Source organism: Cyrtonyx montezumae, unplaced genomic scaffold (assembly GCF_038088225.1).
Source record: "Cyrtonyx montezumae isolate F1298 unplaced genomic scaffold, pur_monq_1.0 scaffold_0, whole genome shotgun sequence".
Classification (NCBI taxonomy): domain Eukaryota; kingdom Metazoa; phylum Chordata; class Aves; order Galliformes; family Odontophoridae; genus Cyrtonyx; species Cyrtonyx montezumae.
In genome coordinates this window covers 40,163,364-40,178,364 of record NW_027071824.1, presented here as the reverse complement: position 1 = coordinate 40,178,364, position 15,001 = coordinate 40,163,364, and the positions used below count along the sequence as shown (strand labels likewise).

At 45.0% G+C, this 15,001-nt stretch overlaps 1 protein-coding gene across 1 annotated transcript; it reads right to left on the bottom strand.

The window, feature by feature from the left end:
• Positions 1 to 3,889: 3,889 nt before the first annotated feature.
• Positions 3,890 to 11,831, bottom strand: IL22RA2 (interleukin 22 receptor subunit alpha 2). The gene is made up of 5 exons (XM_065733225.1): positions 11,377 to 11,831; positions 10,360 to 10,511; positions 9,428 to 9,606; positions 5,988 to 6,157; positions 3,890 to 5,208 (listed from the first exon to the last, which is right to left on the bottom strand). The coding sequence occupies exons 1-5, from the start codon at positions 11,488 to 11,490 to the stop codon at positions 5,053 to 5,055; spliced, it is 771 nt and encodes a 256-aa protein (XP_065589297.1). The 5' UTR covers positions 11,491 to 11,831; the 3' UTR covers positions 3,890 to 5,052.
• Between the last annotated feature and the right edge of the window lie 3,170 nt (positions 11,832 to 15,001).

The window sequence follows — 15,001 nt, the reverse complement described above, 5'->3', positions numbered from 1 at the left end:
TGCAACACAGCAGCAAGCTATTTCATCATTTGGGCAATTCAATTTTCAAGCTTTTTTCTTCTTGAAGACATTTTATAAAAGAATCTGAAGACAAGTGGCTAAAGATACTGTACACTTGCCACTGATGAACACCAGTGCCATTTCTTTCCCTGTTTCTCTGCACGTGTACTCTTCCTTTGTGTCTTGTGTCCTTTGTGACAAACTAACCCTCAGGAGTTGAGACTTTGTTTTCTTCTTGCTTCGTTTTTTTTCTTTTTAATTGGAAGACAGATTTTGTAGATTAATACCTTCAGTCATTGTTGCAAACACCGAAATACTTAGGAAATCCACAGAAAATCTTGTTTAGAAGAAATTCACTGTGAGTAGAATACTTGATAACATATGATAGAACTGATGCAAAAACCAACATCATTTCACAAACACATCCCACCCTTAGGCCAGGAGAAAGGTTCTTACCTGAGATCAAGTCATACAAGCAAATAACCCCCAAGTTTACATCTGATTAGAGCAGATATATGGGAGGTGTGAACAGGGTTGGCCCAGTGCAAGACCATATGATAAACACCAAGGATCATGGCATCATATAAAACTGGGCGTTTATATGGTGCAGCTGGCTATGCATAATATTCTCCTAATTTATAAGGCTGGAGCATCTGCTCCATTGCTGTTGCTCCATCAGCTTTTCCAGAATTCTGTTATTGAATTCCTAGTAGTTGAATATTGCAGTTGTGTGTGCCAGCAGAACAGGAAGTTGATCATTTACAGTGGGAGACAAGCTGTTACTCTATCCCATAGATTCAGCATGGTCAGGTAGAAGGGGTTGGCCTTGTGGGATGGGCTCCACTTCACACAAAGATCAATAATGGCATGCTCTGAAAAGATATAACATTTATTTCTTGTTGGCAAGATGCCCAGCTGTGACAGGAGGACATGGCCATTGCGACAGGCTGAGCATGTGACTGTGGACATCCCCGGTGATGCAGCAGGCGAGATCTTAGAGAACAGATTGTGCAAGTCCTGATTTTGTTCTTCATCTTTCCAATCTATGGAAATGCTGTGGCTCTAGCAATCAGAATTTATTTCTATTTCCTGAATCAGAAGCTGGGATTTGGCTCTTTGCTGGAAAGTGTCTCTGCAAGTGGCACAAAACTGGGGGAAGGGTGTTTTCAGCTGGGCCCTGCAAATGGCGTGCCAGGAGTACAGGCTAGCTGGAAATGTCAGCAAATGTAATCTCATAATCTCTTAGGCATGGCCTGTGTTGGAAAATGGATCCTGCCAGGCACCCTCCACAATCAAAGGCTCTGAAAGGCTGGCTGGTAGGCCTAGCTCTCTCCAAATGCTGAAAAGGTGCTTGAGGGAATGGCTTGTAGAAGAATTGTGTGGACACTACTCTCCTCCACCCTACTCAGGCTTCACTGCAGAAAGCTCTCCACTGTTCCCATCAGAGAATAGGCCAGGAGAGTTCCAGAATGTGCCTCATTCTTGGGATCAAGCCAACAACTTGAAGGCATCCTGCCTTGTGCGCCTGGGTGCTGAACACCCCACGTGCCAGTTCAGACCAGCTCTGAGAGGTGGACCCACACCAGAGACCTCCTTGTACCCATGAGAAGGAAGGGGGATGAATGCTAGAATTCACTTTTCCATTTATTTCCAAACTCCCTTGCCTTCAGGAAAGCCCTGCTGTTGTTCATAGCCTAGGAGAAAGCTCTTCCTCCTTTCCACCTTCACAGAGATATTAACAGCAGTGCAGCATATGGTCCAAAGCATCCAAAATTTTGTTTTTAAAAGGAACAGCATTACCAATACTATCTAGGTGCTATGTGTGCAGATCATACAGCTGGTGCATGCTACAGTGAAGTACTTATTCCTCCATGAGCCCTCTGTTCTGCAAACCCAATGGAGCTTCTTGTGGGAACAGGGTACTGTTGCTGCTTGTGGAGAAAAACACGACACTAACCATTTTACTAAACCCTTCCCCAGTAAAATTACATTACAGAGCTGAGCCAAAAATAAATTCACATTTCAAATAGAAAGAGAAAATTGACTTGTGCAGAACGTCATGGGGTTGTTAATAATAAATCATGATGCTGTCAGAATGGAAGCAATTCCTGCAACTCTTGCACTGCTTTCTGTAAGGCTCTGTTGTTGCTAAGGAAGTTAAATCTGGTTAGCAAATATGATAGCACAAGACTTCTTCAGATTTCCTATTCTTTCTCCCACTCTACAATTCAGTATAATTTTAATAAATTAAAAATAAATAAATAAATTGGTTTCCAACTTCTCTGAGTCCATAAGAGTTAAGAGTTGGACTAGATGACATTTAAAGGTCCCTTCTGCCTCTAAGAATTCTATGATTCTATAGCATGGCACCTACCACACTCCCAGTCAGGTCCAAACTCTTCAGGCACCTTCTTCCTTATAAAGTCTGCTGAAGATTTAGAGTCCTAAACAGTTTTATGCGCTGAATCTGACATAGGTACCGTAACCAGAGACTATTCACTGACCAGGGTTAGTAGACGTGACCATAATAAAACTTTATCTTTGTTTAACAAGAGGAAAATGAGATGCCCTAGAGCAAGATTGAATTACTGCAAGTATTCAGATTGTGATAACTGAAGTGGATGAAGTCACCAGTGCTGCAATACATGGTGTGCTGCAATACATGGCATTCTGTTTCCTAACACTTGGCCTGGGTGGTTTTATGGAGGTTCTGCCCAGTGCAAGGGGTGCAGCAGGGGAGCACTGAGTCTTGCAGCTTATCATCAGTTGAGATCTGGAAATTGTCATGGGTTAGGTATTGAATACAGGTTTAATCAGTCTAATTTCTCAAATAAATGTACCTGAATTAAGAAACTGTGCAACAAAGGCATGGTAAAACCACTGGAAGAAGTGGGAGAGGAGTAAATAGGGAAGTGCTTATGAGGAAACCTGATTTTATGGACTGTGTGCATGAACACAGATGCCTGCAAGAGTGGTCATTCAAATACATCATGTGCTAGAATCAGATGGTGAAATATTTAATATGTGAAGTCTTTTTTTTTATTTTGGTGAAGGCACAAGTGACCAGCATTCTGTTTCTTAAGCATGGTCTCCTCCCAGACTCCTGCTGCTGGCATCCTGCTTCTGCTTTCAGCAGTGCTGTTTGTAGGTGAGGTACTGATGACAAAAAAGGAAAATTGGACAGGGTATATGTGAACTCCAGGTCTGTCATTTAGAATGAACTAATCCACCTCAGTATCTGGGAATTAAGGGAAAAGTGGAGAGCAAATATGTAGCAGGGAACTCCGTTTATGCAAGGGCTTTCTTTGCTTTCTTATGCCTGTCCTGCTCTCACTGCCTCATTTAATTCCCAATAGCAGAATGATGTTAAGATTATTATTAGTTACAGACCTTGTAGAACTGAAAAAAATCCACTTCACCACCCTCGGAGTGAAAAAAGCCACTTCACCTCTTCATTGGTGGCTTAGTGCCCACACCTTGTAGGATAAAGACAAGGAGGAGTCAAACCATTGGAAATCACAGGTGATGGTCAGCATTTGTTCATCGTTTAGAGTTTAAAATAGAGGTCTCTTCCCTTTAACTGTCTGTCATTAACTGAAAGCAAAGATCTTTTCTGTTTCAGTTTACATGATTTCCTGCCTAATTGCATACTGGTTTAACTCGCAGAAATGTTGCGCTGAGAAGACATAGCACTGGGCACACATATTTTAAAGGACTTCTTTTTCACTGTCTTCTACAACCTTTGCTATAGAAGAAATAAAGTGTTTGAAACTTCTATTTCATAAATCATATTTTAACTCCAAATTTTACAATAGAAAACCAGAGAAACAATCTTAAAGATATTTTCACAAGTGCTATTGACATATTTATTATTACAATACAAGGCTCTTTGCTTTGTTAAGTACAGATACATATTGTCTTAAATTGTGCTATAGGGCATACAAAGAATCCTTGGGATTTGTGTAACATAAAACGATTGTGATGCATTAATTATTTAATGCAGCAAGATTTAACTTGAAAAGCATCCACCTATGTAGTCTAGCCATATTCTAGACCCCAGATGTCAGTTTACGGCTGGGCCTGTAACTGGAGGCATCCTCCACCATTATTGCAGTAACTGGGAAGAGAAAGAATTGCTGCTGCAGTACACGTTTAAGCTGCATGCTATGGAATTCAACTGAAGATGCAATGCATGTTCTCTGCCTGCACCCCTCCTTTACCTCTGTAGGCTGTTCTGGTCTTACCTGAGCTTTCAGCTTTGTACAGTACTTGGAAAGCATATTATAAAGCAGAAGAAGGAAAATCTGTTACAGTTGTGTTATAACAAGGTAGCAACCCAAAGCACAGGCTCAAACTCTGAACATTCCCTGGTTTCTCCACTTAGAAGGGACCCAAACTTAAGCTTGCTGTGGCCAATGCTGCTGATGTCTATGATGCTTTGCTGCCTGCAAGGCAGGATGAATAATAAATCTTTCTGCTGAACAAGAGATACATGAATATAATACAATAATTGAAGTGAGTAAACAGACTATTCAGACCAGCTAATTGAAATAACTCTTGCATTCTCTCATGGAAACTCATGAAATTTGATAAACAATGCATTTTTAAACATATAACACCTAAATAATGGCCATAAAGTGAGGATGGGCACATTTAGATTAAACACATCGGATAAATTCCTGGAGAAGTTGCAGCAGAACTGCTTGTTAACAGAGCTGGAGGCCACTCATTTTTTCTGTTTAATAATTGCTTGACAGCAGTAAAAACTGATGAAACAATACTGTGCATAACTGTTTGAAGAAAGAAGAGAAGGAGGCATTTCTGAGCACTCCAACAGCATGCAAATAATTATCCACACCATTCCTCTAACCCTCTTGGCTGTATCATTTTCATCTGGTGTGAAATAAATTGAGAAAGATGCAAGAACTCTGACAAACAGTGCCCTGTGGGACAGCAGCATTCCTGCCATACATCACCTTCTCCTTTTGGTGAGGAGGTGGCTGTGACCTTGCTGCATCCTCTCTAGTCTGGCCTGCGGCGGTGGCTGCCTGGTCACAGCAGCCTGGTGCACTGCTTGTTGCTGTAGGCGCTGTTGCGGCCTAGTGCCAGCACTGATGTTCTGGCCACGATGCAGTAGCTGACTCCCCGCCTAAGATCTTCTATTTTGATCACCTTGTCTTTTCCTTCATACACCAGCACTCTGTGTTGCTTTGGACAGACGGAGAAGAAAGAGCAGGTCATACACATTGCCCTGGCAAGCGTGTCTATGACTAAGTCAGGAAGAATGGAGAGTGCAGAGCAACACATGGGTTTGCATTAAGTCAACAGTACTACCTAGCAATATTTTTTTATGTGTTAGCTTTGGTGTTGTCTTTCCTTTCCCTTTCCCTTTCCCTTTCCTTTCTTCTTTTCTTTTCTTAGAAAAAAACACTCAAAATTGCCCTTGTGTAGGAACTGCTGAGTCACAGCCTGAATCACTGCCTGAGCACCTGGAGAAAACTCCTGGTCAGCCCTGGGAGCAGAGGTGAAGGCAGTCCACCTGTGTGACCTGATGCCTGGCTCCACCCCTCTTAGACTCACTTAAAGGGCTGACTGCCACTGAGGAGGGATCTCTAGCAAGAGATTTCTTTTTTGTGAAGTCTTTCTGCAAATCTAGATTCTTCCCACTTGGGTGAGCATCATTCTTTTTATAACACCTTGTTGTGTTGGTCCTGCTGCTTTTACAACCCTCATTTCCCCACTGTTTCAACTAGGCCATAGATTTTGAAATACTACGCCAATGGGAAGGAAGAAAGAAGGGATTAGTTACAACCCAGTACAAGCAAATTCAATTCCTGAAAAATAAGCTTTCTCTGTGTTTAGATGCATACACTGCCACTTATGCACTTGCAATTTGAGGGAACTGTTTCAGCTGTAAAAGGGAAGAGTGTGTCCACACTCTCTTGGCTTTTTCAATGGTAAAGTGTTTATATTTAATATTCACTTACCTCATCTAGCAAGTTGTTAATTATGAAGACTTGGTACAGAAGGTCATAATAATTTGTCATTGGTATCATGCTTCCTCTCTTCCTTTTATAAGCCGAACGTGGAGCCTGGAGCTTTAGTATTATGAATTTTTTTCTGTGAACCACCTTTATAGTTGGAGGTCCTATCGTAGCTATGGGTATAAACAAATATAGCATGATTATATGTGAGCATGATTATAGCACATAGCCTAGCCATATTCTAGACCCCAGATGTCAGTTTTCAGCTAGGTCTTTAATAGGAAGCATCCCCCTCCATCATCACAATAACACACTTGTGTTAGTAACACACAGTTTCATGTGGTATGTGTGGGACAACTGGAGGATCAGGCCTGGCCAGCACGGGTTTGTGAAGGGCAGGTCCTGCTTGACCAGCCTGATCTCCTTCTCTAGTGACCTGCCTGGTGGAGGGAAAGGCTGTTGATATAGTCTACCTAGACTTCAGCAAAGCCTTTGACCCTGTCTCCCACAGTATTCTCCTGCAGAAGCTGACAGCCAATGGCTTGGACAGATACATTCTTTGCTGAGTAAAGAACTGGTTGGAGGGACAGGTCCAGAGAGTGGTGGAGAATGAAGTTAAATCCAGCTGGTGATTGGTCTTGAGTGGTATTCTCCAGGGATTGGTACTGTGCCTGTCCTGTTTAGTACCTTTATTGATGACCTAGATAAGATTGAGAGTGCCCTCATTAAGTTTGCAGATGACACCATGTTGGCTGGAAGTGTCAATCTGCCTGGGGCTAGCAAGGCCCTACAGAGGGATCTGGACAGGCTGGGTCACTGGGCTGAAGCAAATGGGATGAGGTTCAACAAGACCAAGTGCTGGGTCCTACACTTTGGCCACAACAACCCCAGGCAACACTACAGGCTTGGGGCAGAGTGGCTGGAAGATTGTGTAGAGGAAATGGGCCTGAGCATATTAGTTGATGCTTGGCTGAACATGAGCCAGCAGTGTGCCCAGGTGGCCAAGAAGGCCAATGGCATCCTGGCTTGTATCAGAAATAGCGTTGCCAGCAGGAGCAGGGAAGTAATTGTCCCTCTGTACCTCAGCACCATGAATTCTGTGTTCAATTTTGTACTCCTCAGTTCAAGATAGACACTGAAGCCAGTCCAAAGAAGGACAATGAAGCTGGTGAGGTGTCTGGAGCACAGGCCTTGAGGATTGGTTGAGGGAGCTGGGATTGTTCAGTGTGGAGTGCTCGGGGGAGACCTCATGGCTTCCTATAACTACCTGAAAGGAGGTTGTGGTGAACTGGGAGTCAGCTCTTGTGTAACTGGTGATAGGACTAGAGGGAATGGCTTCATGTTGCACCAGGGGAGATTCAGACTGTTAGGAAATACTACACTGAAAGAGTGATCAGGTACTGGGATGGGCTGCCCAGGGAGTTGCTGGAGTCACTGGCCCTGAAGGAGTTCAAGAAACATTTAGAAATTGTGTTGAGGGACGTGGTTTAGTGAGAACTATTGGTGATAGGTTGGCAGTTGGGCCAGATGATCTTGTAGATCTTTTCTAATCTTGGTGATTCTATGATTATTAATAATGATCCATAGAACAGAATGCTTTGGATTCTGGAGAATCTTGGAGATTGAAGTGTGGCGGGACAGAGAAAGGCTTGGGGTTGCTCTTATGCCAGGAGATTGCATGGAAAAACCTCCCAGCTGTTCTGTAGGATCTTCTGGGAACCTCTCAGAGGTGGTAATGTTGCCAACCTCCTCTCTGAAACCTTCTTGTGTCCCTCTACGAAGCAGTGGGGGAGAACTTCGTATTTCTTTCAGAGGTTTGAGGGAGGGCCTCTCAAGAAAGGTAGTGTGCCAGAAAGCCCAGCTGAAGTGCCTTTACTCTAATGCATGCAGCATGAGAAATAAGCATAAGAAGCTGGAAGCCATAATGTGCTTGTAAAATTATGATCTGGTTGCTATCATGGAAGTGTGGTGGGATGAATCTCATGACTGGCATACTGCAGTTGCAGGCTACAGGCTCTTCAGAAGGGATAGGTAGGGTAAGAGGGGAGGGAGAGTTGCTCTTTGTGTTAAGAACTGGATAGATTGTGAAGAGCTGTCTAATTAACAACCATGACTAGGTTGAGAGCTTATGGATTAAAATCAGGTATCAGTTTAGTAAAGGACATCTAGTGGTTGGGTTTTACTACAGGCTGCCTGAACAGGAGGAGCCTGTTGACAAGGCCTTCTTGATTCATCTGTGGGAGGTGTTGCACTCACAGGCTCTTGTCCTGATGGGGGATTTCAACCACCCAGATATCTGTTGGGATATCTGTGGGTGGCAGACAAGCCAGGAGACTCCTGGAGTCTGTTCAGGATAGCTTCCTGGTCCAGGTACTAGGTAGACCAACCTGAGGTGAAGCCGCACTGAACCTGGTGCTCATCAATGCAGAGGAGAACATCAGGGAAGTTAAAATTGGTGGCAGCCTGGGCTGTAGTGATTGTACCCTGGTGGAGTTTGTGATCTGGGGGTATGCAGACCTGGCAAAAAGTAGAGTCAGGACCCTGAGCTTCAAGAGAGCAAACTTCCATCTGCTCAAGGAACAGCTTCTATCATTCTTCTAAGCACTTGTTGCAGCCTGCTTGATTAAACACAGCTGGGGTTTCACATGGTGCCTGCATAGCCCTGAAGGCAGTGGTTGCCCCACGTCTTTTTAGGAGGATGTGGTGCAGGGTAAGGTGAGCTGCTGCTGCTGCTGCAAGGTGCAGCTGTAGCTCAATGCACGTGGTCTTGCCTACACAGAACAAGTCTGTTTGCTCTTCAGGGCTGTGGAGTGACTTGTGTTAGTGTCTGCAGTTCAGTTTTGCTTTGACCAGAAAGGGGAAAATATAGGTAATTCATGGGAATTCACTGGTAGGTACACTGACACTGCTTGGTGTTCTAGCAGTCCTGCCCTTTCATTGTGGACTATGAGATTACAGTGACTGTACTAGCTGAAAGCTCTGTGCGTGTCCTTTCTAAATATACCACTGTCAGGAAAATACACATGAGAAAAACACATGCATGTGAGAAGGCCGTTGGCTACGTAGCTTCCTTCTCTCTCCTCCCCTTTCCCTCTAGCAGAGAACATTTTCTTATTTTCCACACTGTGCTCAATCCTTCCAGCGGCCCCTGAAACTGCTGTGAGTACTCTGTGTAGTTCATGCCTCAAGGGAGAGGTTGAGTGGAAGGGAGCCAGGCACTTCTGATCTCCTAATTGTAGATAAGATACTGCTCACCTGTAATTGGTTCAAGTGTGGAAAGTTATTGCAACAATTCACTATAGAGCTGTGGACACACAACTTTTGGTACAGTTTTCTAGTTAGAAAGGGATCATTTGTGACAGCAGGTTGGGAGCAAAAATGCTGTGCTCCATGCTGCAGAAAATCCAGCCCCCTGCTCAGAGAGCCCATGTGTTTGTACTTACTTTCTCTCCAGGGAGTGAATCTGCAGCTGAGGCTCCAGTCGGAGCGGATGCTGGCCAAAGCAGCTTGCACCCTGCCATAGTAGGGCTCTTGGATGTCAGAAGTCTCCTCCGTCAGGTCACAGAAATGGCTCTGAATCCCCCAGCACTCTTCTTTGTTTTGCCACTTGCTCTGCCCATACCTGTAGGGAGAGGAAGAGCAATATGAGACCTAGCTACTGGCAACCAGGTTTATACAGACTTGTAACACTCAATTTTCACCCAGCTGTGCTAAGAGGAGTTCTTCTCTGGAAGCTCTTGATTTATTTCAATAGGATATTGGGGTATATTGTTTTCATGGGTGTCTGGAAGCTACAGGTCGCTGTCTTTTCAGAAAGAAACCTAAAGTAGACGTGAGTGACCTGCTCTGTGGGAAGCCACATTTTGGGTTGAGCTGTGGTTTTGCTGGCATGTTCAATGATGAACAGAGCTAGTTCAGATGGCTCATTTCCCCAAAGGAACTAAAGGCTCTTATACTGTGAGGTGCTGGATCAGATGTGCTAGGGAGAGGAGCAGGCCTCCCCCAGGTAACAAGTCCCAGCACTTCACCCTATGGCACAGTGGACCACTGAACCCCTGAATGTCCTCCTGCAAGGCACATGGCTTGCCAGATCTCCTTGGGGCAGGCTGGCAGCCCCAGGGGCCTCCCATAAGCTGTAGGTCTGTGCCCCACTGAGGTGCCACGAGGGCGTGTGTCATTGCTAGATGTCCCTGCCCTCTGTTTCCTTCAGGCTGCTCAGATCCACTTTATGGGCTTGTGATAAGTGCAGGGAGCTGGCAGCAGTGAAGGACGTGGCTGTGCCACAGGTATCCTTTGGCACCTGAGAGATCCCTCTGGCTTGCCAAGCAGGGATGGGCTTCTGAATAAGGCATGCTGGAGTTCCCCTGGCACTTACACTTTATACTGCACAAAGTAAAGCGTGTCTTCTCCCTCTCCAGTGCTCCCAGGCTGCCAGTGCAGGGTGTTGTTGAAGTTCAGTGAGTGAAACCGTACTTCCCGTGGCTTGATTGCATCTTGCAGGTCTTGATTTCCCAGGACTAAAATGGTTGCAAATAGTAAAGAACAGTGACAGCACACATTTGTTGCAGGCAAGCACCTCCACATCCAGGCACACGCTGCTCGTGCAGTTCCAGGCTAGCGGCCAGCGGGGAAGTTAGGTCTGAATCTCATGTTCCAAACTTTCCATGTTGCATCAACCAGATGTAGAATTTACAGACCACAGCCAGGATTGTGAAAGAAACAAATCATGCTTTTTTTTTCTTTTTCAAAATTGAGTTTATTGCCGTGAAAGATGCTCAGTGGATGCCCCAGCAGACAAACTCTTCTGATCGGCTCGCAAGATTTGCAGTACGCAGCTGCACCTGTAGTTCAAGGTAGGTGCACTGCCATTCCTATCTCAGATTTCACCTGCCAGGACTGTAGCTGTTTTAATAGTTTCTACAGCTGTGTTTGTTGGTTCTTGTCTCATAAAACAGAGTGAAATTCACTGCTTTTCCCATCTGAACCGTTGGAAAAAGCTGCTCGACAGCTTTCAAGATAAGCTGTTTCCAAACTGAGACAGATACCGATGACAGAATCAGTTAACACTCTCTCTCTGAAGCATCCAAATCCTAAGAGGTTTCTGGATTTTGTGACCCAGCTAACTTCATATGCCTGCAGCTTTAACTGTGGCATATCTCAGAAGCAAAGACTCCTACAAATTGAACTGAAGCTGGTAGCAGAGCTATAAGTACATGCAATGGACATCATGCTCATTTCAGCTGCATTTTGAAAGACAAAATGGGACTAATTTGGAAATTACAGGACTTTTGAAACCAACCTCTGTATCCAGAGACTTTCTGACTTGAGCAGCTTCGCAAGCACACTCAGCCCCCTCCCCAGGTAGGAACAGAATCAAAAGCCTTTACTTACTGCTTATCTTGTCCTGCAGCAGGTGCATCAGAAAGCAGAGAGAGGAAAGCCTGATCCCCCTCATGCTTACAAGAGCAGCTCCATGACTGAGAGCATCTCTCTTCCTCTTGGGCATGTCTTATGAGGAAGTAATTATTAAACTGCCTATGTTTTAAAAAAAATCCCTATTGTGGCTTTAAGTTAGCTGAAAAACATATGTGTTGTTTTGAATTAAACAATTGTTCTTGGCATCTGTGGTCACTCTGAAGTTTGGAACTAATTATGAAGCAAACTAACAAGAAAAATGTCTTTTTTTTTTTTTTCTTTTTTTCAGGGACTAATTCCCAAATGTCTGACAGTACTTTATCCCAAAAATTTGTCGCACAAGCTTGCCTCTTTGCTATGCTATGATTTTGTTTTTCAGCTCACCAGTCACTCAGTGCTGCAGAGCACGAGAAGTCTTTCTGTACTAACACAAAACATTGGGACATAATAGTGCCACTGCTCACTGAACTGTCAGGCTGCAGCAATCCCATGCGGGCACCACAACTCTGAGTGCTGTACTACTGGTATGTACATCCCAATGCCCTGACCTGGGATCCTGGGCTTGTGGCAAAGTGATCTCACTCTGCACTTTTAGATGCCTTACTGCTGTGTGTGCCAGTCTGCAGGAAGCCAGCTGTTGCCCTATGGGTGTTATGGAGAGTGTGACCACACAGAGTGCTGGCACACTGGGTATCCCAGCATGGGCCAAGTGCCCTCGCATCAGTGAGCAAGAAGAGACAGCCCATATTGAGCAGCACATGGTAGTGATGCCCACCAAGAAATAAGTGATGTGGAAACTGACTGCTTGAAGAAACAGGTCACCTTTGTCTGCAGAAACAAAAATTTGCCTAACCCCTCATCTTGGCTTTGGGAAAAGGCAGAAAAGTGTGGGAATAGGGACTTGTATGAACTGATCACTAGGCTGAAATACCATCAGAGTTTAGTCATGCCTGTCACAGGTTGTGTATTTACTTGAATTGTACCAACACAACTTAATTGGGACCCAAGTGTGGAGCTTTCTCAGAAGCACTGCTGGCAGCAGCACCTCCCATGATGGCAAGACCTCCCAGAGCTGGGTGGCTGCATGATGGGGGGCCAGGCTGGCTACCTCTTTGGAAGGGCTCTCCAGAAAGGCTATGGCTAAATGGGGAAAGAAACATCCAGGCCACGGAAAAGGTCAGGGCTTTCCACACAGCGCCAATAATGCTTGTCCTGTACTTGGTCCTGGCAGCGTGATGCAATCTCTTAACATAGTTTTGTCATTATTGAAACACCCGCTGATAATTCCTCTGTTTTTAGCATCTGTAACATTTTCTTTCTCATGAACTTCAATCACGTCTCCTCAGTGCTGTGTGATAAAAACAACTCCATCCTAGTGAGTGGCAGCTACACACACCCATATAGACATACTCACCTTGAGTACAACACATCTACAGCACATTTAAATATATGAGCACATTTACGAAACAGAATTGCTAAAGAATAATTTTAATCGGACTTATAAAGAAATGGAAAATGAAAACATCCCTTTTCCCAGCAGCATCCACATTAGTTACGCTGCAGATGCAGCATTTGCTTTGACTTAAACCTTTATGATTCAGCAGTTCTGGTGCTTCTGTGAACAGACAGAGCTGAGGATGCAAGAATTCTTTCCATTACTGGAATAAAAACCTCTCTAACCACTGGGTAAACAGACTTCTTTCTCTTGAAGACTGACTATTGCCACACAGAGGTGAAAGTTGAATACCTTCCTGCTGGAAGCGCCTGAGTCATCTCAGCCAATAGCAACACCTTATCACTTTATTTCCCACTAGAGCAAGTTGTTCCTGACCGTAAGAGAAGAAAATGTGACCCCAGAAGTGCTTCTCCCACAGCTACCTCTGGCTGCTTTCTACTATTTGCAATAAGTCTGCATTTCATGGGCTCAGACCCATGGAACACAACCTCTCTTGGCTGGGGACTCTAGAGCTCAGGTTGTCCAAGCTGATGGCAGAGTCATCTCACACATAACCACTCCTACTGGGAGCTCTTCCCTCATATATCTCCTCAGGATTTCCCTGCTGCAATCCATAACAGTGGCTTCTTGTCTCTGGGTTTCAGGTCTCTCTATTTTCTGTAAGTGCCCCATTCATCGAGCTGGCAACAGCGCTGAGAACTCCTCCTGAGCCGCCTCCCTGCCTCTTTTGGCACGGCATGTGCAGCTGTCGTTCACCACCTTGACAGTAACTCTGCCAGTGAATCAAAAAAAATGAACAACAAAAAAACCCCACACCACCCACCCGCAGCCAAGCAACAGGGACTTTTTTTTTCTCAGCCATTCAGGGAAGAGGCATTACATCACAAGAGTTATTACAGAAAAGTTTCTACGGAAGTAGAACTGTACAGTGCGGGCATTCATTGCTTCCCTCCCACAGGTATTAACTGTTCACCTCTCACTGTCAATGGGCTTGGCTCAGTGTTTGGGAAATCACAGTAAAAAATGCCAAGTGTCATATATGCAACTTCCTAGTAAGAAATGTGAACATGCTGAAGTCTCCCTCTGTATCAAGTCCTTATTTGCATTTAAAATATGTATTTAACAATGTGTGAGACACTGCCTTGGACCAGAGCATTCGTAACCAACGCTAAAGTTCATTAGGAACTGTAGAGAAAGTAAACACAAAAATGGTGCAAAGGCTGCTCTTTGACAGCTGACAAGTTTCTTTAATGAGGCTGTTTGAGGCTAAAGCAGTACAGCTAGTTTTAGCATGCAGATCAAAGACCTGGGTTTTGTCAGCTTGTGTGTTCCTCCCCCCTCCCCCTCAAAGCACCCGCAGGCTGAAGCTTACCAGCAGAAACAGGTGGAGTAACGATTTTGTAGGGGTTTTTTTTGTTTGCTTTGGTTGAAGCAGTGTTAGAAGTGTAGGAAGCATGCCAGGTGATCGCTTGGCTAGCTGAAACCACAGATTAGCCAGGAGAGGCAAAAGGCAAACATTGTGCATGCTGCCATTGTGCACGCTCCACCTAATAGAGCAAAGAGAGGCAGGCTGAAGGCTGGCAGTACCAGTGCCTGCTCCCTGCTGTACTGCCAGCAGCAGCTGAGGCAATGCCTGAGCAATCAGCTGTGTGGGTAGGAATTGCAGAAGGATAAAGGCTGAAAAAGACCTCAAAGATCACCAGTTCCAACCAACAGTCCACCCTCACCATGCTCACTAATGGTGTCCCTCAGTGCCACTTCTACACCACCATCGAGCACTTATAGGGACAGTGTCTCCAGCCCCGCCCTGGTCAGCCTGTGCCACCGCCTCACTGCTCTTTCAGATAAGAAAGTTTTCTTAATATCCAACATGAACCTCCCCTGGTGCAACCTGAGGCCATTATCTCTCATCCTATCACTGCTACCTGGGAGAAGAGGCCAATCCCCACCTCACCACAACCTCCTTTCAGGCACTTGTGGAGTGCGATAAAGTCTCCCCTGCTCCTGCTGGCTGCGCAATTCCTGCTACAAGCCAGGATGTTATTGGCTGCCTTAGCCACCTGGGCACACTGCTGGCTCACGTTCAGCCAGCTACTGACCAGCCGCCCCAGCTCCTTTTCCTCCATGCAGGTTTCCATCCATTTTG

Coding starts and splice junctions, on each gene's coding strand:
- IL22RA2 (XM_065733225.1), bottom strand. CDS start 11,490: ATGCCCAAGAGGAAGAGAGATGCTCTCAGTCATGGAGCTGCTCTTGTA. Junction 10,512..11,376: donor TGCTGCAGGACAAGATAAGC/AGTAAGTAAAGG, acceptor TTACTATTTGCA/ACCATTTTAGTCCTGGGAAA. Junction 6,158..9,427: donor ATTCACTCCCTGGAGAGAAA/GTAAGTACAAAC, acceptor TTATACCCATAG/CTACGATAGGACCTCCAACT.